This window comes from Sus scrofa, chromosome 15 (assembly GCF_000003025.6).
Source record: "Sus scrofa isolate TJ Tabasco breed Duroc chromosome 15, Sscrofa11.1, whole genome shotgun sequence".
Lineage (NCBI taxonomy): Eukaryota > Metazoa > Chordata > Mammalia > Artiodactyla > Suidae > Sus > Sus scrofa.
The window spans coordinates 140,053,832-140,076,776 of record NC_010457.5 but is presented as its reverse complement, the minus strand read 5'-3'; the positions used below and the strand labels follow the sequence as shown (position 1 = coordinate 140,076,776).

The 22,945-nt window shown below is 57.5% G+C and overlaps 2 protein-coding genes across 26 annotated transcripts in view; both read right to left on the bottom strand.

Moving 5' to 3' along the window:
- FARP2 (FERM, ARH/RhoGEF and pleckstrin domain protein 2) overlaps positions 1 to 16,473 on the bottom strand; it is an 83,756-nt gene extending 67,283 nt beyond the window's left edge. For 3 of the 18 annotated variants that reach the window (XR_002339388.1, XM_021076018.1, XM_021076019.1), the window contains exons 1-2: positions 16,329 to 16,473; positions 1,807 to 2,010 (exon numbers count right to left, since the gene is read on the bottom strand). Coding sequence is in view for 10 of the 18 variants with exons in the window: in XM_021076018.1 (XP_020931677.1) it covers positions 1,807 to 1,983 (177 nt within the window). In the remaining 8 variants the exon portion in view is untranslated. Of the gene's footprint in view, positions 1 to 562; positions 1,024 to 1,806; positions 2,011 to 16,328 lie in introns of those variants that run through there. The other 15 variants (XR_002339387.1, XR_002339391.1, XR_002339389.1 and 12 more) reach the window with 9 other exon arrangements.
- SEPT2 (septin 2) overlaps positions 18,486 to 22,945 on the bottom strand; it is a 34,456-nt gene continuing 29,996 nt past the window's right edge. For 7 of the 8 annotated variants that reach the window (XR_002338993.1, XR_002338992.1, XM_021074597.1 and 4 more), the window contains 2 exon segments: positions 22,582 to 22,684; positions 18,486 to 20,370 (listed from right to left, as the gene is read on the bottom strand). Coding sequence is in view for 6 of the 8 variants with exons in the window: in XM_021074597.1 (XP_020930256.1) it covers positions 22,583 to 22,684 (102 nt within the window). In the remaining 2 variants the exon portion in view is untranslated. 8 annotated transcript variants of the gene reach the window in all.

The following is a 22,945-nucleotide window of genomic DNA, read 5'->3' as shown; positions in this document are numbered from 1 at the left end:
CCGGGCCCCCTGAGCGCAGGCAGCCGGGCCGCCGAGGCGCCTCCTCTGGCCGCGGGGAGGCCCCCGCCCAGGCGCTCTGCGTCTTCACGGAAGCAAAACAGAACAGTGGGAAATGAACTAAATGTCCAATCCCCCCTCAGTGGAAAAGGCCCTTTAAGAGCAGACCTTCCGCGTCCAGCCCAGGCCAGCGCCCTGAGCCGGAGGCAGCCAGACACCTCTGCTGAGACGGGGTCAGGAACAAACCGAGGAAGCAGTGAGGCAGGTGCAGGGGCCCCAAAGCCAAGCCCGCCCCTCAACTTCCCATTCCCTTCGGTCCCCGCCCCCAGCGCTGCAGACAGAGCCCCACCGCCTGCTCCCCACGACACCACCCTGCACCCCGGCCACGGTCCGATACGAAGGGCAGGGGTGGGGGCGGGGACGGGAGGCCCAGGGCACAGCTGGCCTGGAACTCCGCATCTTGGGGACCTCTGCTGCTGCGGCCTGGAGACGCTGGGAGAGGGAGCGGGCAGACCTCCCAGGCCCAGACCGTAGCAGGTGCGTTTCTCATTCGATGGCTACGTACGTGGTGGAAATTCTTCCAAACCCTTCGCTGGAAGCGATCCGAGAGCCCCAGGAAGACGTTCCCAGACCTTTAACCCATTTCCTCCAGGCAATCCGCCCGAGTGCTCGGTGAGACAGCGACGCTGGCAGAGAGCCGAGAGCCAGCCCTCGCTTCCAGGGCTCAAAGGTGGCCTGTCTCAGGCTCCCTGCCCTGCACAGGCCGCCTCTTGCAACACAGGAGTTACTCGTGAAGTTGGACAGACAGGTCCTACTGGTTTCAATTTCCACTGCCCTGATGAGGTGGTATTTGATTTCTTCCTCAAATAAGACCTTAAAGAAGCATTCAGAGTTCTCCGAGCTCAGACCCTAAGGACCTAGGCACCAGATACATGCCCTCGAACACTCCAGCAAGAGAGGCTGGTACAGCCTGGGCCCCACACAGGAGGGCACCTCTTCTTCCCCCAGCCCCGGGCGCGGCCCCGCCCTCGCCCGTCGCCTGGGCCTGGGCCCCGGCCCCAGCCTTCGGGGGGACTTCCTCTGGGCCTCTCCAGCCGGGCCACGGCTCGACCTCTGCTGCCCGGGCAGCGCCTTGACTTCTCCACAAGGCGAAGAAACCTCCTGCTGGAGTCCAAGTTCATTCTCTCACCTTTACTTCGCATCACTAAGAGCACAGAAATGCTTCTAAACGTATCACTTTAAACCAACAGAAAAATATCAGGAAAACGAATAATGCATACTTACGCATTATTTATGAAAATCGTAATTTTTAAAAAGACTAGTCATTCTAATGCCATCTAGAAGATGAGAAAAGATGTTTTTAATGTCTGCTATACTCAATTGCTTTTGCCGGTGTTATCAGTGTGATCTGCTCTCAGGGAATTCAACATAAAAACGTCATCATTGCTGACGAGGACCCACGAGTGCCACGCTGGCTCTGTGCAGGCCCCTGGCGGGGTGAGCGCTTGGTCCTCTGCCACCTGGAGCGGCACTGAAGAGACACGCAGCCAGGCCAAGGGCCGCTGGCACCCAGGCAGCCAGAGGCTGGCGAGGAAGGCGGGACGCGTGGCTCCAGCCCACTGGCCACCGCGCTCAGCCCACCTCCTCAAGAGAAGGGCGTAGAGCCCATGCCGCCTCTGAGCTATTTCCAAGGACCTCTTATGACCAAAGCCACTCTGGTCAACTTGACCGACAGGCGAAGTCTGGCCTGCGATGAGGAACGCCGCGCCGTCGCTGCCCGCGTTCTGGCTCCGAGAGTCGGCATCTTACCTCCACGGCGAACGCCTCCACGGTGCCGTCCAGCAGCTCCACGCGCACCTGCAGCCTGGCCGCTGCCGCCGCGGGGCTCTGCCCGGGCTCCAGGGTGCTGACGCCCACGGGGGCTTGTCCGCCCAGGCGTGCCCCCGGGGTCTGCAGGACCCGGTAGGTTCCTTCCAGCTCGCCCATCCTTCACCAGCCAGGAGTGGGAGTGCGCTGAAGCAAACAGGAAAGCCAGTCACCTCACATGCTCAGGTATTAAAACAGAGGACAAAAGAGGTCGCGCAGTCAGGCGTCCTTGGCACTGTTTCTATACCCCTGGGAGTCCTGACTGACAGCGAAACAAAGAGCTTAAAGCCCCTCTCCCCCTTGCGCTTGGAGTCAGAGCACCGCGCCCTAATGCACGCCGCCGTCTCCAGGGGCCCTGCTGGGCAGGCAGGTGCTAACTCTACCCGCAGAAACTCTGCGAGCGTCACTGCTCAGCTGGTGGGGAGGAGAGGCCAGCAGCCTCCTTCCCCAGATCCTCCCTCCACCAGCCCAGAGACAGGTGCTGACCATGGTTCTCAGGGCCGGACGGGGCTCTCCTGCCCAGGTAAGCGGGGGCGCACCGCGGGTGCCAGCTCGGCGCTTCGCTGACGCAGTGGGGAGAAGGCCAAGGGGAGGAGAGGAAGACGGCCAGCTCGTCTCTGCCAGCTCTGCACGCCTTGGTTTTTTCTAAGTTGTGTCTTACCAGGCTGGGGAGAGAGCCAGTGGCCTCGGGAGGTGACAGACTGGGGGGACAGCACCACATCTGCATAGTGATTTTATCTCCACCCAGTGCCCACCCACCGGATGACGACACCCAGGGTCTGAGAGGGTCCGAGGGCTGGCCCAGCAAGGCACTCATGCCCTTTCAACCCTCCTTGTGGCACCAAGAGAAAGGCCTCTAGCTTTAAGCTATTAAGTTGATCAGGGCCAATCACTGCATTGTTGTTAACACAGAAAGAACAGGCTCAGTATTGGCTGGAGTCTAATAATAGCAACTTGCTTTTAATTGTCTTCACCAATATAGTTACCTTCTGGGAGTTCCTGTTGTGGCTCAGTGGGTTAAGAACCCAACTAGGGAAAAAAAAAAAGATTTGGAGTTCCCTTCGTGGCGCAGTGGTCAACGAATCCGACGAGGAACCATGAGGTTGCGGGTTCGATCCCCGCCCTTGCTCAGTGGGTTAACGATCCGGCGTTGCCATGAGCTGTGGTGTAGGTCGTAGACACGGCTCGGATCCAGCATTGCTGTGGCTGTGGTGTAGGCTGGCAGCTACAGCTCTGATTCGACTCCAAGCCTGGGAACCTCCATATGCCATGGATGCGGCCCTAGAAAAGGCAAAAAGACAAAAAAAAAAAGAGAGAGAGAACCCAACTAGTATCCAGAAGGACACGAGTTTGATCCCTGGCCTCACTCAGTGGGTTAAAGATCCGGCATTACTGTGAGCTGCGGTGTAGGTTGCAGATGTGGCCCAGATCTGGTGTTGCTGTGGCTGTGGTGTAGGTTGGCAGCTGCAACTCCAATTCAACCCCTAGCCTGGGAACTTCCATATGCTGCAGGTGCAGTCCTAAAAAGAAAAAAAGAAAAAAAAAATTACCTTCTGTTCATAGCAAATCTTCTTTGTCTTTTGTCTTTTTAGGGCTACACCCACGACATATGGAGGTTCCCAGGCTAGGGGTCAAATAGGAGCTACAGTTGCCGGCCTACACCGCAGCCCCAGCCACGTGGGATCCGAGCCACGTCTGCGACCAACACCCCAGCTCACGGCAACGCTGGATCCTTAACTCACTGAGCAAGGCCAGGGATCGAACCCGCAACCACATGGTTCCTAGTTGGATTCGTTTCTGCTGCGCCACGACAGGAACTCCCCAAAATCTCCTTCTTAAATATGTGTTTATGTATGAACGTCAATTTAAAGACAAATATTTAACAGTAAAATACAGTAGGGCAAAAAATAAATGCCAGACAGTAAATCAAGAAAGGCAGCGGCAACTGCAGAAATTATCATTGTTTTCCTTTGTCTTTGGCTGCAGCATCAGGGGCCTGATGCGGAGTCTCAGGTCCCAGATCAGGGAGAAGGCCGGGCCTCGAGGTGAAAGTGCCGAGTCCTGATCGCTAGACCACCAGGGAGCTCCGGAGCAGAATTATTTTATTCTGCTGAGTCCCCTTCAAAAAGGCTTCTAGTAATTTGAAGCAAGTATTTCAGGGATTAATCTCACTAATCCCTGTCCATTCCCTTTCTTCCGGTTTAACGACTGAGCCCTCCAGCCGCTTCCTCTGTTATCAAGACAGACCAACTCCTGTGCTTTCTACTTCTTGAATTAAGTTCGAAAAGCTTCTCAGTGACCCCTGCCAAGCAGCTCCTCCTGTGCCCTTAAGCAAAGACCCTTCCAACCCCGCAGAGCTGGCTCGTCAAAGAAGTACCCCGACGGTGAGAAGGCAGAGCCCTGGGAGGGCCGAGCTGTGAGACGCAGGTGCCTGTGTAACGGCCACTGTCCCCTGACCCGCCGGCTGGGCACCTGGGCCGCACCATCTTCAGGCTGCATCCAGGGTCGGTACCCGCTAAGTGTCTGCTCAGGAACTTCACGGCCATCGGAGGGCAAACGGCCCCAAGACGCGAGCGCCGTGCAGACCCCAGTGACCGCCCGCCACGCTTCAGATCACTGTTCTCGCGCCACGGGCGCTACACGTGAGCCACGGACGGATCTGAGAACCGTGACTGCGAGCGTGTTCATTCCAGTCCCGCGAACGCGGGCAGCTAACGCCCGGTGAACGGCGCGCAGGAAGACGGCCTCCACCTTCGAGGCCTCTCAGCGTCAAACAGGTGACTTGGGCGGGGAGGGGGGGGTCAGCTCACGACACTCACCCCAAACCGAGCCCCCGAGAAGAGGTTCTTCCGACACAAGCCGTGGGACGCGTTACTCTGGGTGCCACAGGGTCCCTCCCTCGTTTAAGCAAAGCTACGATTCTGAACACACGTAACCAAGGCCTATTTTCAGAAGGTAAGTCTGCGGTTCGTGCCAATGTATAATTCTCATTCGTATCTTTTCATGGTAATTTTAGATGGAAAAAATTCCTCCAGGTTCTTCCTCTTCTACTTACTGTAAGAAAGTCATGTCTAAATACCTACTTCTTTTTTGTCTTTTTAGGGCGGCCCCGCGGCATATGGAGGGTCCCAGGCTAGGGGTCCAACCAGAGCTGCAGCCGCTGATTTACGCCAGAGCCACAGCAAGCGGGATCTGAGCCGCGTCTGAGAGCTACACCACAGCTCACAGCAACGCAGCTCCTTACCCCACGGAGCGAGGCCAGGGATCGAACCTGCGTCCTCAGGGATATCAGTCGGGTTCGTTACCGCTGCACCACAACAGGAACTCCTACTGAACACCTACTTCTTAAAAAAACCAAAACCAAAGAGACAAGACTAACCACAGTGTCCACAGGAGCAAACTGAGAAAACTGAGAGTCAGCCAGCAAGGAGGGCTCCGCCTTGACGGCCTGGGGGAGGGCCGCCTGCAGGGAGGGCGCGGCCCTCGCGGGGCAGGGGTGGGTCCCGGTGCGAGCGCCCAGCGGCATCGCTCGACGGGACAGTGACCACGCCATCATTCTTTACACTGTATATTTGATTCGTGCAGTTTTTCTACATCTGTGTTTATTTCATAATAAAAGTATATTTAAAACCAACATACTTTTTACATTATTTCATCTCCCATAAGAACAAAAGATAACGTCGACAAGTGAGAAGAATACTTTTCTTGGCTCAAAAGGAATCCTGAAGTGTGGCTCTTAGCAGGTTTGTATCCCTCTGAGCAGCAAACCCACACCCCAGCCATTTTCACCTGGACCATGTCACACAGGGCAGCAACCCAGCTGGGCTGTGCTCAGCACCTCCAGCCAAAGGAAGCTGTTTGCTGCCAACGGTGCCCGAAACCCCACTGAGCACGGGCTCCCGAAGGCGTCAGAGCCCAGGGAGGAGCTTGAGGGAGAATGGAGCCCAGCCCCAACGCTCTGAATGTTACTGCCTCTTGGCCACAAAGTCTACTGGTCCGCAGTGGAAAAAGCAGCTGAGCTGAACTCTCCCTGTAGCTGCTCAGTCAGCAGTCATCTGCTCCAGCCTGACAACAGGGGAAAATGGAAGGAAAGGGCATGCAGAGGGAGTTTCCGTTGTGGCTAGTAGGTTAGGAGCCACGAGGATGTGGGTTCGATCCCTGGCCGCCCAGTGGGTTAAGGATCTGATGCTGCCATGAGCTGCAGTGTAGGTCGCAGATGTGGCTTGGATCATGCATTGCTGCGGCTGTGGTGAAGATGGGCAGCTGCAGGTCTGATTCAACCCCTAGCCCTGAAATTTCCATATGCCACAGGTGCGGCCCTAAAAAAAACCCCCAAAAAACAAAAAACGAAAACCAGGGTTGGCCATGGAACACATAAATCAGAAATGGCAGAGCCAGGACACGAGCCCAGCCTGGATTCAGCCCCCAGGTTGCCTCCCCTGGGCTGGAAACTCAGCACCTGGCTCCCCAGATGAGCATGGCCCACCATCCATGGTAAAGGAAGCTGGTTGCAATTTCTGCTGTGCAAAAAAAAAAAAAAGAAAAAGAAAATCCATCTTCCTTAAAATATTTTGGGTCGCCTCTTTCAGAGGATCAAAAAACATATTTTTCCGCTGACTCCCTAAGGAAGCAGAGCACGACACTCGCCACCCTGACCGGGCTTGTCTGACGTGCCTAAAACCCGCTTGTTGTCAGGACCGACTTGCATTGCAGATGCGGTCACAGCAGGCCCACCCGGTCCCTCCAGCCGGGTGGCTCCCCCTCGTCACTGCCGCCATCAGGAGACAGGCCCCCCTTTTCCCTTTTCTAATAAGCATGACGGATGATTTTTAGAATAAGCAACTAAGTAATTCACTCACTGCAAGGAACTGGAGGGAAAAAACGCTAAAACTTGTACCGTGAGCAAGGACTCAAAGAGCTGATGCGAGAGATGGGGCAGACGGAGGCTGTGGGGCACCCTCGCCGCAGGGACTGTCTGCCTGTATGACCCCCCCCCCCGCCCCCGGGAATGTGGCTGGGCCTTTGCTGGAAGCCAACAGCAGCTGACAGCATCACAGACGCGCCGGAAACCCGGGGAGGAGCTGCTGCAGGTGGCGCTCGGCAGGTGCTCTGGGAGGCCTCACCTGCGCCAAACCTACGGCCCAGCGAGAACACATCCCGGGCAAGGCCACCCCACGAACACCAGGAGGCACCAGCCCCGGACACTCTGGGGCCGAAAGAGGCAGCTCCCGCCAACAGAAAGGTGCCTACAAACTGTGACCAGAAGCAGGCCAAGTAAAAAGGCAGGCGCTGTGGAAACGAGGAGGCCGGCAACCTGGGCTCAGGGCGCGTACACCCAGCGCCAGCTCTGCCCTTAACAAGCCTGCTCACCTCACACCCCTGGCCCTGGGTTTGCTTGCTTTTGTCTTTTTAGGGCCAGAGCTGCAGCATATAGAAGTTCCCAGGCTAGGGGTTGAATTGGAGCTACAGCTGCCGGCCTCCACCACAGCCCCAGCACCACCAGATCCGAGCCACATCTGTGCCCTATGCTTGCTGCAACGCTGGATCCTTAACCCACTGAGTGAGGCCAGGGGTCAAACCTGTATCCTCACAGAGACATCAAGTCCTTAACCCGCTGAGCCACAACGGGAACTCCTCAGCCCCAGTTTTGTCCTGGAGAGCGAGGGGGGACGAGGGTGCTCATGAGACTCTTTTCAGCTCTGAGAATCCATAATTCTGTGATAAGACAGCTCAATGTGAAAATAAAATCAAAGGAGATGTGTTCTTGATTCTAACTAGTTTACAGTGTCCAGCAGCCAAAACTTAAACCCCATAAAATGGTGTCATCGCACCCATCCAGCCTCACACATGAAAACAGCGGCTCGGCGTCTGCGAGAAGAGGGGCACACGGCTTTCAGACCCCCGGCCCCAGAGCGGACTGGAGAGGCGGGTCTGAAAGCCTCACACCTCACTTTCAGTCCTTGGACTTTCGAGAGAACGGCTTGAACCCGAGACAGCTTTTTCCACACGTAACCTGCGGCCACGTGCTCTGACTTCGTGTTAAGTGAGATTCTAGCAACTGAAAAATGAAGCCTTCAGAGGTGAAGTGAGTCTGGATTCGCCAGGATTTTCTGGGGGGTCTGCTTGTGTTTTCGGTATGACGCTGTCACATTTCACATCAGAAGCTCCACAGACAGAAGCAGGAAGATCTGGACATGCTGCTTTGTTATCAAAGTGAACTCGAGCAAGGCGCCAGCAGGTGCTCGGTGGTTAAACGGGAGGAACGTGCTTCTGTTCAAGCAAGTTTGCGGGAGGGTAAAGCGCTGCCTCGGGCCGAGGCTCCTTGTCACCACCGTTCTTACGGGTCAGACGGCAAGTACAGCATAGCAGACGGCCCCGCCTGCACCAGCGCTGTGTCAAAACTACCAAGAGAACTACTTCAAGTGGCTTAACCGCAGTCGGCTCCTTAGTGAGCCACGGCCCCGGGATTGAAAAGACTACAGGGAAAAGCAGGGCCCAGCATATCCTACAGAAGAAACGGCCTCATTCCCTCAATAAATCGTCAGAAAAAGCAGAGTACAAACCGTTAAAAGATGTTAGGTGCCAAATGCTCCGTGTGGGCCTTCTACAAACCTGGATCACGTGTTCATGGGACAATCAAGGAAATCTGGCCACAAGCGGATCAGACGACATTAATTTGCTGTGCATTTTAACAGCATCGTGTGCAAGGCGGGGGACAGTCCCCATCTCTGTGCAAAAAGCAGAACGTCCAGGATTTACTTGAAAACAGCGCCGTGAGGTGGGGATCAGCGCAGGGGAGCCCAGACCCGCACAGCTACCGCCAAGTGCTGCCTTGGAGGCTGGCGGGTGACAGATGGCTTCTCCACTTTTGCTAGTGTTAGAGTTTTCCGTCCGTGAGGGGGGGGCCCAACCCTTGGAAGAGCCCAGGGCGGGGGGAGGGAGGGCGTGAGGCTCCTTCACCCCGAGGCGTGGGCCAGGCCCTCACCCCGTGGGCCGCTGGCTCAAGGCCCCCGAGCGTCCTGGCCCAGGTCAGTGTCGCAGACCTGCGATTCCTCGCGACTGAGAAACCGAAAGACCCGCCTGCAAAGCAAAAGCATGGCCAGCTTGCGCTTCGCTTTGACTCCTCCGGTTCCTTCCGGGCATCGCGCCTCCGGTTCTTAGGTCCCCACTTGCTTCTTCCTTGTATCTTGGGGTTTCTGGCCAGGACTCCGCTGCCCACTCATTTCGGAAGGGCCCCTGCTCCTCAGGACATTCTCATACGGCTGCCTTAAAGCACGTTTTGCTTTTTACCGTGGCCTTAGCAACTCAAGTGCAAACGTGGCAGCTTAAACTAACAGCCCCAACCTGGGCGGCATCTGGCACCGTGTGGACCCGCAGCGTGCTCTGCCCGGGGCTCCGGAGGTTGGTCACGGCGGCAGCTGGCCCGGGGTCTTACCTGGACGCTCAGGGGGAGAAGCCCCTCCAGCTCTTGCGGGTCTGTCTGGGCCCGGACTGAGCCGCTGTCCTTGCCGCAGCCAGCTTCTGCAGGCCACCGGCACTCCCCGGCGGTGGCGTCCCCATCCTCAGAGCCGTACTTGGGTCTCTCTCAGGCTCCCGACCTCCCTGCCTGTCTTCTGCCGCCGGCTGGGACAGTCTCTGGTTGACACAGCTGTGCCATCGGCTGAGGCCCAGCTGGAGGGCTCAGGACACCCTCACCTGTTTAGGGCTGATCACATCTGCAAAGAACGTTCGCCATGTAACGCAACCTGCTCCCAGAAGGCCATGGGGGCCAAAGTTCTGCCTCCCCCCAGGTGTCTGGCAGGCAAGCTCATGTTTGCACCATCTCGGCTGTGGCCTGTCCCTGGTTCTGCATACACGGGTAATTCGGGATTGTATCCTGGACAGTTGTTTATGGACTGTGAGCCTCTGGGCCTCGTTTAAATCCCAACAGAGAATGTGGCGTTTCTGACACTGGCCTGGTGGGCCTGGCCATGGCCCAGCATCAGGTCCACCTTCAGAGGCCGGGCTGCCCCCAAGCAGCAGGCTGCCCCCTGGGGAAGTTCCCGAAGTCTCCAGCAAGCTGTTGGGGTCGGCTTCCCACGTGCACAGCTCGCACGCGGCCCACAGGCTCAGCAGCAACTCCAGGGGTCACTTCCTGAAACGCTGCCCAGTGGTCTCCAGGCAGAAACCTGTGGTTTTTGTCACCCTGCTCTGCTGTGCACTCCTGGGCCTGCACTGCAGCCTGGGGCCAGGCTGCAGGAGAGAGAAACGGCAGCACGGGTTGTCCACGGCCCTCAGTTTTAGGCCTGCAGGCTCCTTCGGCCCGGCCTGGAGAATAGGGAGGGAGAGGGACGGTGGCCCCCCTTCCCTCCTGGAGCCTCTCTGGGTTTCGGGTGCCGGGCGGCCAGGCGGGGAGGCGGGGATGCTGGGACAGAGCTGGAAACTCGCTGCTGGCGTGGCAGCCCTCACGTCCGGCCTTTGTCTGCCGTCACCACCCACTCGTCTGGGTCCTCAGGTAGCTGCTCCACGCAGCTGTCCAGCTTTGTGGCCCCATCAGTGGGAGAGGCCGGCCGGGCCGGGTCCTTCCATCTCCCAGGAACCGAGGCGGACAGCGCGCCCTAAGCAAGGTCACAGCGGTTGTCCGGGAGAGGAAGAGGGCTGGTCTTTATTTCCTGCTTTCCTCGGGTCTGCGCTTTTCAAATTGCCTACATTTGAACGAGGGGGTTCTGCGCAGACCCCCACGTGAGCACTCCTGCTTCAGACGCCCTAGCGGCGGGCCTTCCTAAGGACCACGCGGCGCCCCCCCGCCCCATAGAGAAGGCGGGGAGCTCCCATGTCTGCTCAGGGGTCACCCTTGCTCTTCCTTCTAAGAGAAGAGTTAAAACAGAAATTAACGTTTTTTTCCCTTTTTAGGGCTGCACTCATGGCCTGTGGAAGTTCCCAGGCTAGGGGCCAAATCAGAGCTGCAGCTGCCAGCCTGCACCACAGCCACACCGGTTCTTTAACCCACTGGGCGAGGCCAGGGATCAAACCCATGTCCTCACAGAGACAACGTCAGATCCTTAACCTGCTAAACCACAAGAAGAACTCCTAAATTAACACTCTTGAACTCTCCCTGGAATGGATTTCTGGTTCAGATATGGAGACTTAGTCTCCCACATGCATCTTATTAGCTCGCACCAAGGCAGCTGGGATCTGGATGCTGCGGGAGAAAGCAGCTAACAAAGCCTGTGACTCAAGTAACTTGTAAACGACCGGGTGTCCTTCCCTCCTTCCCAGACACCCCACCAGCCGCCAGAGGGGGCGCTGTGGTGTCACCTGGCACCAGCGTCGGGCCTCAGTGGCCCTGGGCAAGCAGTGTGACTCGGCTCTGCCTCATTTCCGGCCCCTCCCAAGGTGCCAGGAAAGGCCCTCAGTGCAGTGAGCCCGCAATCACAGCCTTTTGTTTAAAATTCGCAAAAATATTCCAATTGCAATTGGCTAAGACTATCTTCGTCCTCCCTCCATGTGGGTGGCCTGAGCGCCCTGCACGTTCAGTTTGGGTTTCGGGGGACACGAGGGCTGTTTGCAGCTGCTTCTGTGTGACTGAGGTCATGACCAGCCATCTCAGCGCAGCTTGGGCCTGAGGCACACCGGTTTCACCCCTGTGCCCAGGCCAGGGGCCCTGCGGTGGCAGGAACACACCCCCCGGCCGGGAGCGGACCTGTGGGAAAGAAGGTGTGAAACGCGGGGCCCCAGACGCCCGTTTGTGGGAACACCATCACCCGACACGATTCAGTACCCAGGAGCCAAACTGCACTTCTTGCTTGTCAGAAAACTAACAATGTAGCAGAAGAATTAAAATACACTTTTTTTTTTTTTTTTTTTACTTTTTTGAATGGAATTGTGCAAAACAGCGTTTATTAGGGCTCCTGCTTGTCCAAGACACACTCTGCAGCTGAGCTAGAAACACAAGTGTGAGCCCACAGTCCAGGCCCCAAGTCACTAATAAAGGTTCTGATTGACCACACACTGGAGCAATCACTGCACCCTTTCCATTCTCCGTCGCGGCGAGGCAATTAAAAAGCATGCGGCCAAATAAAAAGCATCACAGAGGTGTGTCGGTAACTAACAAACATCCTAGGAGTTTCTGCTGTGGCGCAAAGGGACCTGCGGTGTCTTGGGAGCACTGGGTCGCAGGTTCGATCCCCTGCCCAGCACAGTGGGTTAAGGATCCGGTGTTGCTGCCGCTGCGGCTTAGGTCATGACTGAGGCGCGGATCTGACCCCTGGCCTGGGAGCACCATAAGCAGCAGGGCAGCCAAAAGAGAAAAGGGGAAAAAAAAAAAAAAAAAAGCACATTTTTGGATTCAGTGATATAGGTATGACAGGTCAGCTTTTCAAATCTATAACTTATTTACTTTTTGTCACTCTAAATAAATACTTACATTCCCAGTTAATACCTATCTGTAACATTGTATTTTCCTAAAGAGGCTCCTCCTCCCAATTGTTTAAGTCTCAGGCCCCATGAAATCTGGCCCCTGCCCGCGCCCTAGCTGAAACTTGCTTAGTTCAAACAGTTCTTGAGCACTGGGCTGCTCAGCCCTGCAGCCAGGCACTCATGAGAGGCAGAGGCCCCCCCACTGCGGGAGGCCAAAGAGGGCCGTCTGCTCAAAGGGGGAAGGTGAGGTCAGGAAGCCACCAGGAACCTGGTGGCTGGCGGGGAGGGAGAGGCCTCAGCAGGGCGGGGTGGCTGCATCAGGCCGACAGAGGTTCTGGTGGGTCCCGAGTGAGTGCCGCGGCCCCTGCACCCCCATCACACATGTCACCATAAAGACTCAGGCTCAGGAGGGTCAGGGACCTGCTGGCAGTCAGTTTGCAGGCGGCCCGGCCCAGCCCGGGCGTGCTGTCTCCTCCCCAGCTTAAGGGACCCATAAGGCGAGCACAGGATTCCCTAGAAGGAGGGACAACCAGGGAAGAGGCATCACCTACCGGTGGCGGGGAGCAGGGCGCGAGGCCACACGGAGGAAGGGGGCGCCGCTGGTGGACCGGGGGTCTCCAGGCTCGAAGTGGGAGCTGGGCCTTGCTGGGAGACAGGCGACCAGCAGGACAAGAGCGGCTGTCGGGGCTGGGCAGTGAGGGACCTCGCGGGCCAGCTAAGAGGGCTGGGGGGCCGGGGGAGGAAGAAGGGTTCGCCGCCGCACCCCAGCTTACAGTGCCTCCTGCGTTTGAACTTAAAACGACTGTGGACTTCAACTCCCGCCTGGGGAAGAGTCCCCGGGAGGAAAAGCACTCGTCTCCCTCCCCCTTCCCTCTGGTCCTGGCCACGTCGCGGCCTATCTTTACAGCAGCATAACCACCCTGCACAGACGGCTGTGCCTTTTTGGTTCAGACACGCTGTGGAACATGTTTCCGTGAATCTAACTGGTGGGCGCTTTGTTGGCGGGAAGGTCAGGGACGGCGCCGCCAGAGCGCACCTGCTGGCTGGGGCTTCCTCAGCCGCTCCGACGGCAGAACGGTGTAACAGGGTTCGTTTCCAAAACTGGGGTTCCAAAATCAGAATCTTTATCACATACTGCTAGTTGCTCTCCAAAGCGATGAGACCAAGCTCCAGAATCACTGGAAACCCAGCAAACTGTGGACTTTAGCATACGAAGTTCTGAGGAACCCTCGCCTTTGGGACACCCTGTTACCAAGGTAACCTGGAGTTGACAAATACGCAAACGTCCCACGATGCTACAGACCTGGATCTCAGAGAGCATGAGGGGAGACCCTGGCTCAGTGCCCAAGCCTGAAGGGGTTCCTGACACCCCCTGCTGTGCGCTGGAAGCCCACGGCCCACCAGGCAGAAGGGGAGCTGGCAAGGGTCTGAGAAAGTGGGTGATGGACAAGCAGGAACACGCCCGACGGGGGAAGGAGCAGTAACAAACAGCCGTCACTTTCGGAGAGCGGAGGTGTCCATGTGACTAGAGGCAGGCATGTCCTGACGGCAGGAGGGGACAGACCCTGTGTGGAACTCCCACGAGGCCATCTCTGCCTTGTCCCTCCTGCCCTGCCTCTCCCTCCAAGCAGGATAATTCTGCCTAAACCCCGCCTACCTCGCTCTCGGCTGTCTACTCAGATTATCCTTCCATCTGGTAACACGAGGGCTAACACTTATTAAGCACTTACTGGGTGCCAGGCATCTAGCTCACAGCTTTTTCACTGATGCTGGAGCCTCGCAGACTCCACGAGGGCCTCCTTTGGTGGATTAGGAACCTCAGGCCGAGACCAATGAGGGCATCATTTCAACGTCCCTTTGGGGACGGGGACTAGAGCAGAAGGGCCTGGAAGTCTACAGGGAAGGTGTTTCCACACCTAAATGAGCCTGCAAACTCCTGCAGTTCAGGCAGCTGCCTGGCAGCATCTGGTCTGCAACTCAGCGCCAAGCACATGTTGATTCGCAACAAAGCAGGAGCACTGGGGAGGCACAGCCAGGGTGTGAGCCTAAACCAGCCACTCTGAGGCAGGAGACAGACGGGCTCCAGGACACACAACTGCAACTGGCCTTGTAGTTACACTTCCTGAGGCAGGAGCTAGGTGGGCTACAGGGTAGACATTCACGACCAGCCACCTGTCTATACTGCAAGACAGAAATAACAACAGGCACAAGGCAAATGACGGGCACTTGTCTTCTGTGCCCTTGATAAACAAAGATGATGATAGGATCAGGAGAGGGGCTGAGCCCTGCCGGGCAGAACAAAGAGGCCACGTCCTCCCCATCCTCAGGGCAGGGAGACCCCAACCACACATGCGCAGAGAGCCCCTCTGGGTCAGAAGGGGAGGGGGCGCCAGGCCATAAGGAGTCTGGGTAACCTCCCGCCATGCTCTGCTCCGGCCTCCATCTTGGTCGAGAGATGGGCACGCAGGTCGGGGAGGACCCCGGGTCTGGTCGGGTGTGAAAGATAAAACAAGGCAGTGGGCCAACGGCAAAGGCCGGGAAGAACGGTCCCACAGAAGTGGCTCGCTCCTCGTCCAGGGGGACGCCCGCACCCTCACTCCTCCTTTGGGAGCGATGACGGCTTTGCTTCCGCCCTAGACACACAGCCCAAGGCTCTGTGTTTCTGTCTCTCCCCATGTTGTCCTGTGACGCTAACAATAAACTCTACACCCCTTGCCTCCTTGAAACAGTCTTGCTTTCAATGGGAACAAGAATCAGGGCAATTCTGCTTTTGGCCTCGGCCAGTCTAGTGGATAGGGTTCCTGGTTTTCATCCAGGCTGCCCAGGATCAATCCTGAGCAGAGAACTGGGATCTCGCTTCAAGCCATCACTCACTGCTGCCTCTCCGATATCAACTCCACTTCCTCTGCTTCCAAATGGGGAGAGCTGAGAACCAGAAAAAGAACCAGTAGGAAGGGCTTCACAACGACCTATGTCTACTGGTGTAAGGAACGCATTAAAAAAAAAAAAAGCAAAACCCCAGGAGATACAGAAAACTGACATTAGATTTGGCCTATTAAGTACGGGTCACTCCAGGCCTGTGGACCTCAAACGTCCCCTCCCATCTCTCTGGCAGGAGAGGATGGTGCCGTCTGCTGTAACAGTCTGCGTTCAGCCAGCCCTCAGCCCAGCACTCCTGAGGTGAGCGAACATCTGCACAAGGTCAGCCCAACGCTCCCTCACAGAATCTAAAGAGAAAAACCACCCCAGAAAAATCTTCCCATCCTTTCGCTGTGGACTGAGTTATTTCCTTCCACGTGCCTTGTTTGGATTTGTTTTTCACAGCAATGACTGATCAGTCCAAGCAAGGCCATCAGAGGCTGCTGCCACCAGAGTAAACGATGCTCCGGTCTGATTCCGGCCCCAGCTTTCACGATTTTCTCTAGAGGCTCCTCCCAGCCTTAAGCGGCTTCCTAGGCTTCAAGGAGTGAAACCATTAACACCTGATGCGGATTCCCAGCGGTAACGCGAAATTAAGGAACGGTCGAAAAAGGCGTGGTCACACCGCGGACAGAGCTTCCACCTGTGCCTCCGCCCCAGCCTCCCCGCCGGAGCCTCCCCGCCCACACCCCGGCCTCCACGCGGGACCCTCCACGCCGGACCCTCAGCCCACGCGGGACCCTCCCTGCCCACGCCCGGGCCCCAGAGCCCACTCCCGGGCCTCCACGCGAGACCCTACCCTCCCACTGCCAGGCCTCCACGCCGGACACCCAGCCCACTCCGGGCCTCCACTCGGGACCCTCTCTGCCCACGCCCGGGCCTCCACGCGGGACCCCCAGCCCACTTTGGGCCTCCACGCGAGACCCTCACCGCCCATTCCAGGCCTCCAACAGGCAGGCTCCCCACACACGGCCCTCCTCGCACGGGGCCCGCCGCCCGAGGAGGCCTTCCAAGCCGGGGTGTGGACTCCCCTGGACGACTGCCGTCTGGAGGCGCCCGCCTTGCCTGGGGCCTCGGCCCGCGGCCTCCACCACCCGTGTCGCGAGGCGCAGCCTGGACCCTGTCCGCCTGCAGCCCGGCGTCCTTACCCGCGGCCCAGCCGCGCCGTCGCCTGCAGAGGCCCCCGGGTCTCGCGGCGGCTCCGCCCGCTCCCGACAACTAGCGGGCCGCCCCCGCGCCGCGCGCCGGGTCCCCAACCGGCCGCCCTGGGCCCCGCCCCCGCCCCCGCGGACGCAGCTCCGATTGGCCTGGGGGCTTCTGGGGCGGGGCCTCCGGGGCCAGCGACCAGAAAGCGAGGCACGGAGTTCTGATTGGTGAACGGACCGGAGGGGGCAGGGCGAGAGGGGACAAAAGGAGTCGAACGCAATGCAGCACCGCCTCTGCTCGCAGGGCGGGGCCTCGCTCGGGGCGGGGCGGGGCGCTGGGGCGGGGCGGGGCCGCTCGGGGCGGGGCGGGGCGCTGGGGGGGGCGGGGCGGGGCGCTGGGGAGGGGCGGGTTCCCTTTGCCAGCTCCCTCCGCGCCAGCTGCTCGTCTTCCGGTTGCCGCCACACCTGGCAATTGCGCTCCTCCTGGGGCTACTGAGGCCGTGGCCTGGAGGCACTGGGTGCCAAGCGAGGATGTGCTGCGGCGGAAACAGGCCCTGCTGGGGAGGCCCACGGCCCTCCAAGCCTTCGCGGTCCTCCTCTAGCCTCGCGACCTCCACCCGGGAATGGAAACACGACACCACGCCGAGCCCGCGCCTTCTACGGACTCAGTGAACTCCTATGCACTCTTCAAGACTCGGTTCGGCTTGCCCCGGTCTTGGCACCCGCCGCGGTCTACGCGCCCGGTCAGGGGCGCCCCCGCGCGGCTGCCCTAGGGAGTAAATCCAGGATGGATCCGGACCAAACCTGGAGTCTAGCTTCAGCAAGGCCCAGACTCCTCACCCAGAGGTGGGAGGGTCAGAGCCTCTGTAGAGCATCCCTTTCGGCCACCGCTCCCTCCAGGCTTTTCCTCTAACCGGCCCCCAGGGACACCAGCGCCAGCGCCTATGTCAGAACCCAGGCACTGTTCTCACTGCCCCTAGGGCAAGACCCTGGACAGATGCTTCGTGCCAGCGGGGTGCCGCAGCGGAGAACCTGGTCAGAGAGGCGACACTGCGGGGTGTAATGCTGGAGAGGGGACCTGCACAGCCGGGACCTCACTCTCCAGGAGTCTAGGCAGACAACTACCAGGAAGGAAGGGGGCCCAAACTGTCCTAGGGTGGTCAGTGCAGTGGGCAGCCAGAGGGCCGCCTGGCCATTCAGATAGGGCTGCAGACCAGCTTCTCAAAAAAATCATTTCCATTTTTTATTTTTCTGTTTTTGGCTACACCCAAGGCATATGGAAGTTCTCAAACCAGATATGGAATTTGAGCTGCATCTGTGACCTACGCCATAGCTGCGGCGAGGCCAGATCCTTAATCCACTGTGTTCAGGACAGGGATTGAACCCACCAATGCCACAGAGAGAAGCCGGATCATTACTCCACTGTGCACAGTGGGAACCCCTTCATGCTTGCTTTGACTGATTGCTTTTTAGGACTGTACCTGCGGCACATTCAAAATTTCTTAATAGTTCTAACTACAGTGAATGAGATAAATTTTGTATTCTGTGGGTAGAAGTCACTGAACTCACCAGTGCTAATTTTTATCGTTCTTCCTGGAAATGATTCCTTTCCAGTCTTGATGGCATGCTCTTTGGGGTTTGGGATCACCAGTACAGAGGTGTTGGTACTGTTGGTACAAATTCCTCCACACCCCCCCCCCAACATATGAAGTTCCTGGGCCAGGGATCAAAGCTGGGGCTCAGACCTACACCAGGTTCTTTAACTCACTGCTGCAGGCCACAGACTGAGCCCTAGCTTTGGCGGTCATCCAAGCTGCTGCAGTCATATTCCTACTCCACTATGACACAGCGGGAACTCCCCCCCTTGATTTTAATACACAAGAAAAGCAGGGCTTTCCTTGACTCTTTCCCAGAAGACCCTCCATCTTTATAACGAGAAGTTCCCTTCGTGGCAAAGTGGAAATGAATCCGACTAGTATCCATGAGGATTCGGGTTGGATCCCTGGCCCTGTTCAGTGGGTTGGGGATCTGACATTGCTGAGGCTGTGGCGCAGGCCGGCAGCTACACCTCTGATTGGACCCCTAGCCTGGGAACCTCCATATGCTGCAGGTACGGCCTTAAAAAGAAAAAAAAAAAAAAAAAGAGCCAACAATGAGAAATTCTCAGTATCTAAACAATAGTGCTTTATTGATAAAAGGTTAGTTTCAATGGATACAAAATTGCTGTGTAAAATAAGTTTTCAAAATACACTTTCATAGGTAAAGATTATCCCTTAGTAAAAGAGCAATTATCTATTAGCAAGAGTATTTACTTAGATTTGGGCAGCAGACAAACGGGAATCTGAAAGTCTAACAGGGCAGGCCCACCCCTGCATCTCCATTAGGCGGCAGCTGTGCGCAGGAGGGAGTCGTCCGACAGGACAGGGCTCACGCTGACCACTTTCAAATGCTGCCCCAGCCCCTCTGCTGAACAGCGTTCACTAGCGTAGGGCATCAACACCCAAACCACCCAAACAACTGGCCTTGCGTGCAGGGGCCCTCAGGCCAGGGAAGACGTTTCCCTGGTAAAATCTGCCCAGTGCGCCTGCAGCTGCGGCTCCCGACCACCCGCAGGCAGGCGACAGGAAGGAGGTCTGGAGGAGGGCAGCCTCTGCAGGACACCCTTGTGACTCGAAGGTGCTCCGACCACCCCGCTTTTCTTCCTCTCTGGCAAAAGCCACCCTCCTCATCCTTGGAGTGATACACATTCTCTCCTGTTCTGGCGAAAAGAAAACGGAACCAGCACCACCTCCTCCCAGAGCGTCCAGCTGTCACTTTCTGGGCCCCACCTCCCGAGGCAGCAGAAGTATCAGCACCTTGGCCCCTGGGCGGGAGGACAGGGCCGGGACGGGGCCGCAGAGCACACAAACCCATCCGGGGGCAGCCTCGACTGGGGGCACCGGCCAGCCAGCCCCGGCGCGCATCTGAAAGACCCTCCATTCTCACACAGCACGCGGACAGACGGTCTGCACAGAGCAAGGATCACTGCTATCCGCCTGGACGCTGTTTAGAACGTTACCGTGAGGAAAACCCGGGTGTGTTTCAGGATCCGTGGGGCGGAGGCCCCAGGGCTGCCGCCGAAGGACCCTGATTCCCACAGCCCAGGCGGGGCCTCTAGAACCGCCGCCGTTACACAAAGCACATTCAAGATTGCAGTGTAAAGTATTACCAAGGTGGTTTCTGCACAATCACTTGTTAATTTTCCTTAAGTCATGTTTTAAATTTAGTTGAGTGGAAACCGCTTACTGCCTCTCACCGTGTAGGTCGGAATCTTAGCTGCACCGTGAAAACTGCTGCTCGTGGACGCAGGGCTTTTTCCTGGAGCAGAATAAACTAGTATTGGTGACCTACTCTACAGAACGTGGCTGGTGGAGAGTTCTATGCATAGCGGTTTAAAAAAATGACCTAGCATCGGAACCCAGAGGCTTGTTAAAAAATTCACCCCAAAAGCCCACGTTAGAAAAAGCTATTTAAGTATAAACATGTATCTCATTAGAAAACTGTTTCATTTGGTAAACAGATCAACACGCAGGTGAATCATCAGTTCTGAGTTAAAGCAGCAAAACTGGTTGTAGGTGTTGGGCTCCAACAGAAGCCAGGAAGTCAAGCTCACGTGGCGACCTGGTGAGTGGACAGCCTTGCGCCAGGTCAGCCCGTCCCTCCGCACCACTCAGAACAGTCCGGGAAATCTGTCTGCTTCTAGAAACAAATCGGGGCTGGGTGGTGAGGCCAGCCGAGTCGAATTCAGTGATTTACTCTACATGCTGAAGGCCCCGGGAATCGATGCTAAGGTCAGTGGTTAGTTGCGGTGGAGGAAAGAAAGAAGAAAGTATAACATAATGAAACATAAATGTTAAGATACTTCATACAAAGTAACACCTCGAAAGTTTCTGAAAAATTAGTTTCTCAGGCACAGGTACTATAGACCGTGGATGGCACCCTTCCAGCCGCCGTGAGAACACGCAGCTGTGCCGCTCATCGGAATGTGGGTCTTGCGAGATGGTTCCTGGAAAACAAAACACAACGCGTGGAAGTGGGAGGGACGCAGCGCCTACGCCCTGGGCAGTGAGCAGCACCATTCTTTCCGCACAGCAACAGAGGCCACAGACGGAGCAGAAGGCGGCTCAGGCCAGAGTCGACGGAAATCAAAATGCCACTTGCGAAGCTCTGAGAAATCAGGAGTCCCACAGAACCGAGACGTATACAGAAATACAGTTAATTTCATGTGCCAGAAGGAGACGTCTTGTAATTCCCTGACTAAAGTTTTAAAAAGAGAAGCAGCAAGATCAGAGCTAATGAGCTGGTGTCTCTCGCTCCTTCCGGCCTCAAGTGAACCCCACCCTCCAGGAGTCAAGCTTCTCTGCATTTTACCATCAATAGCCCCCACCCCATCCCCCGTGAGGTGCCAAAGCTGCCCGTGCTCTGGACTCAGGAGGTCAGAGAATTAACAAGGGCTGTGCCCAAAGGCAGGTTGTTTTAAACACTGGCCCAGCATCCATGTCCTTTTCAGCCAAGTGGGAACTTGGCACCCCCTGAGATGTTCTAAGGATTCAACACAACAACAAAAGAAAACCAACTGACTCTGGCCAGGTGGGCTTCCGTGGGTGCTCCCTTAAAGGGTGGGAGCTCCCGTGGTGGCGAAGCTGTAATGAACCCAACTAGTATCCATCAAGATGCGGGTTCGATTCCTGGCCTTGCTCAGTGGGTTACGGATCTGGCGTTGCTGTGGGCTGTGGTGTAGGCCGGCGGCTACAACTCGGATTCGACCCCTAGCCTGGGAACTTCCTTGTGCTGGGAGGGTGCAGCCCTAAAATAGACAATAACAAACAAACAAACCCAAACACCCCCACAGAAAAAGTGGTTACTCTGTAGTGTGTGTTGGCGTCCTTTTGTCCATGTATTTCACAACTAAAACCTTTCCCAATACGCCGCAGAAAGGCAAGGGCTGGGCTTCGAGACCAAGGCCCGGAGCCGCCCCCACAGGCCCTCGTTCCTCCCTGGGTCTCCGGAGATGTCTGACTTCCATCTCCGTGGTCCTCAGTGTCAGCTCAGCGTGCGGTCACTCACGCCATGACAGCACCTCCTGCCCTAGAGCCGGGTCCCTGCCACCGGCACCCCAGCGGCCCCCCAGCTCTGGGCCCCCTCCCCAACCCCACGGAACCGCTTCCTCCGCTGGCCCCTTCCCTCATCCTCTCGGGGTGGAGGTGGCAGCCACCTGAGTGTCCGCAGGCGGCAGGGACGGGACACTGGCCTTTTCCTCGTCCTGGGCCCCTGGTGTCTGCAGAGCCCCCGCAGGCAGGGCGGCCAGTCTACACAGCCAGACGTCCACGGGTCCCAGGGAGTGCGGTGGTCGGAGCGGAGTCGTGGCGGGGCACAGGGCAGCCGTCTCTGACACGGTGCCCCTGAGCCGGGCACAACCCCGCCCTCCGCCCCGTCTCCACCGCGTCTAAGCGGGTTCAGAGACGCTTAGAAACGCTCTGGGAAGAGATCCTTTTGGCTCTGACACCCTTCTAACTGTAGCACCAACAAGAGCTGTTCTGACGCACTTTTCCTTCCACCTTGTCTGAGCGTGAACCGTAGTGCCTGGTCTCTGGCGGCCCTGCACACGCTTCGAATCCGGCGCCCCCAAGGTGGGAAGGGCACTGGGAGCGTCTCAGGCCAAGTCCTGCCTCTGCTCCTGACCAGGGCTCCTGGACGGAGGTGGTCCCCAGAAAGAGCCACGACAAAAGCCTGTCATTTCCAGCTCGGGAGCCTCTCCAGAGAGGCGAGAGGAGCCTGTGCCCAAAGTGGGGGCTTGGAGAGCGTCCGGGTTGCTGACGTACCCCAGCTCCTCGGGGACAGAAGCTCTGGAACTGGGGACCCTCTCAGACCTCACCCTGGGGGCCCCGTGCTCCGCGTCCTTTGTCAGGTCCTTCAGCCACCTGGGGACCCGGGCGACTGCTTCTCCGAGTCCTGTGAGCGTGTCTGTGTGCGGGCACGTGGGTGCGCTGCCCTCCACTGACCAGGAGCGCGGCTTCCGTGGGGAGAGAAGCCCCAGCAGGGAGGAGGGAAGGAAAGCCTTGCCACATTTATAAGCTCAGGCAACATGAAACCCTCCCCGGACGGGAGGGGTGGCGAAGCTTCTGTCTCTTCAGGAGCAACCTGTCCCCTCTGGGCCAGCAGGGGTGAAGGACGGAGCTCCAGGACCTACTGGCCGCTGTCCAGGCCCGTTCGTTACCTTACACGTGGTGCCCGTGAACGCCGCCATCGCTGTCCCCGCCCTGCATCTGCAGCTGCATCTGCGCCTGCATCCTTGCGATCATCTCCTGCATGCGGCGGAGCTGCGGACACAAGACGCAGGGACACGCTGTGGGTGCCCAGGGCTCTCGTCCCGGCACGTCCACGTCAGCGTCTGTGCCTTCCCCACACAGGACAGCGAGTCCCAACCAGCTGCTACACAGCGGCACAAGGGCCAGTGACTACAGAGAACCGAGCAAAATTCAAATAAACTACAAATAAATAAAATTTAAATTCAGTTATCCGACTAGGAGCCATGAGGTTGCGGGTTCGATCCCTGCCCTTGCTCAGTGGGTTAAGGATCC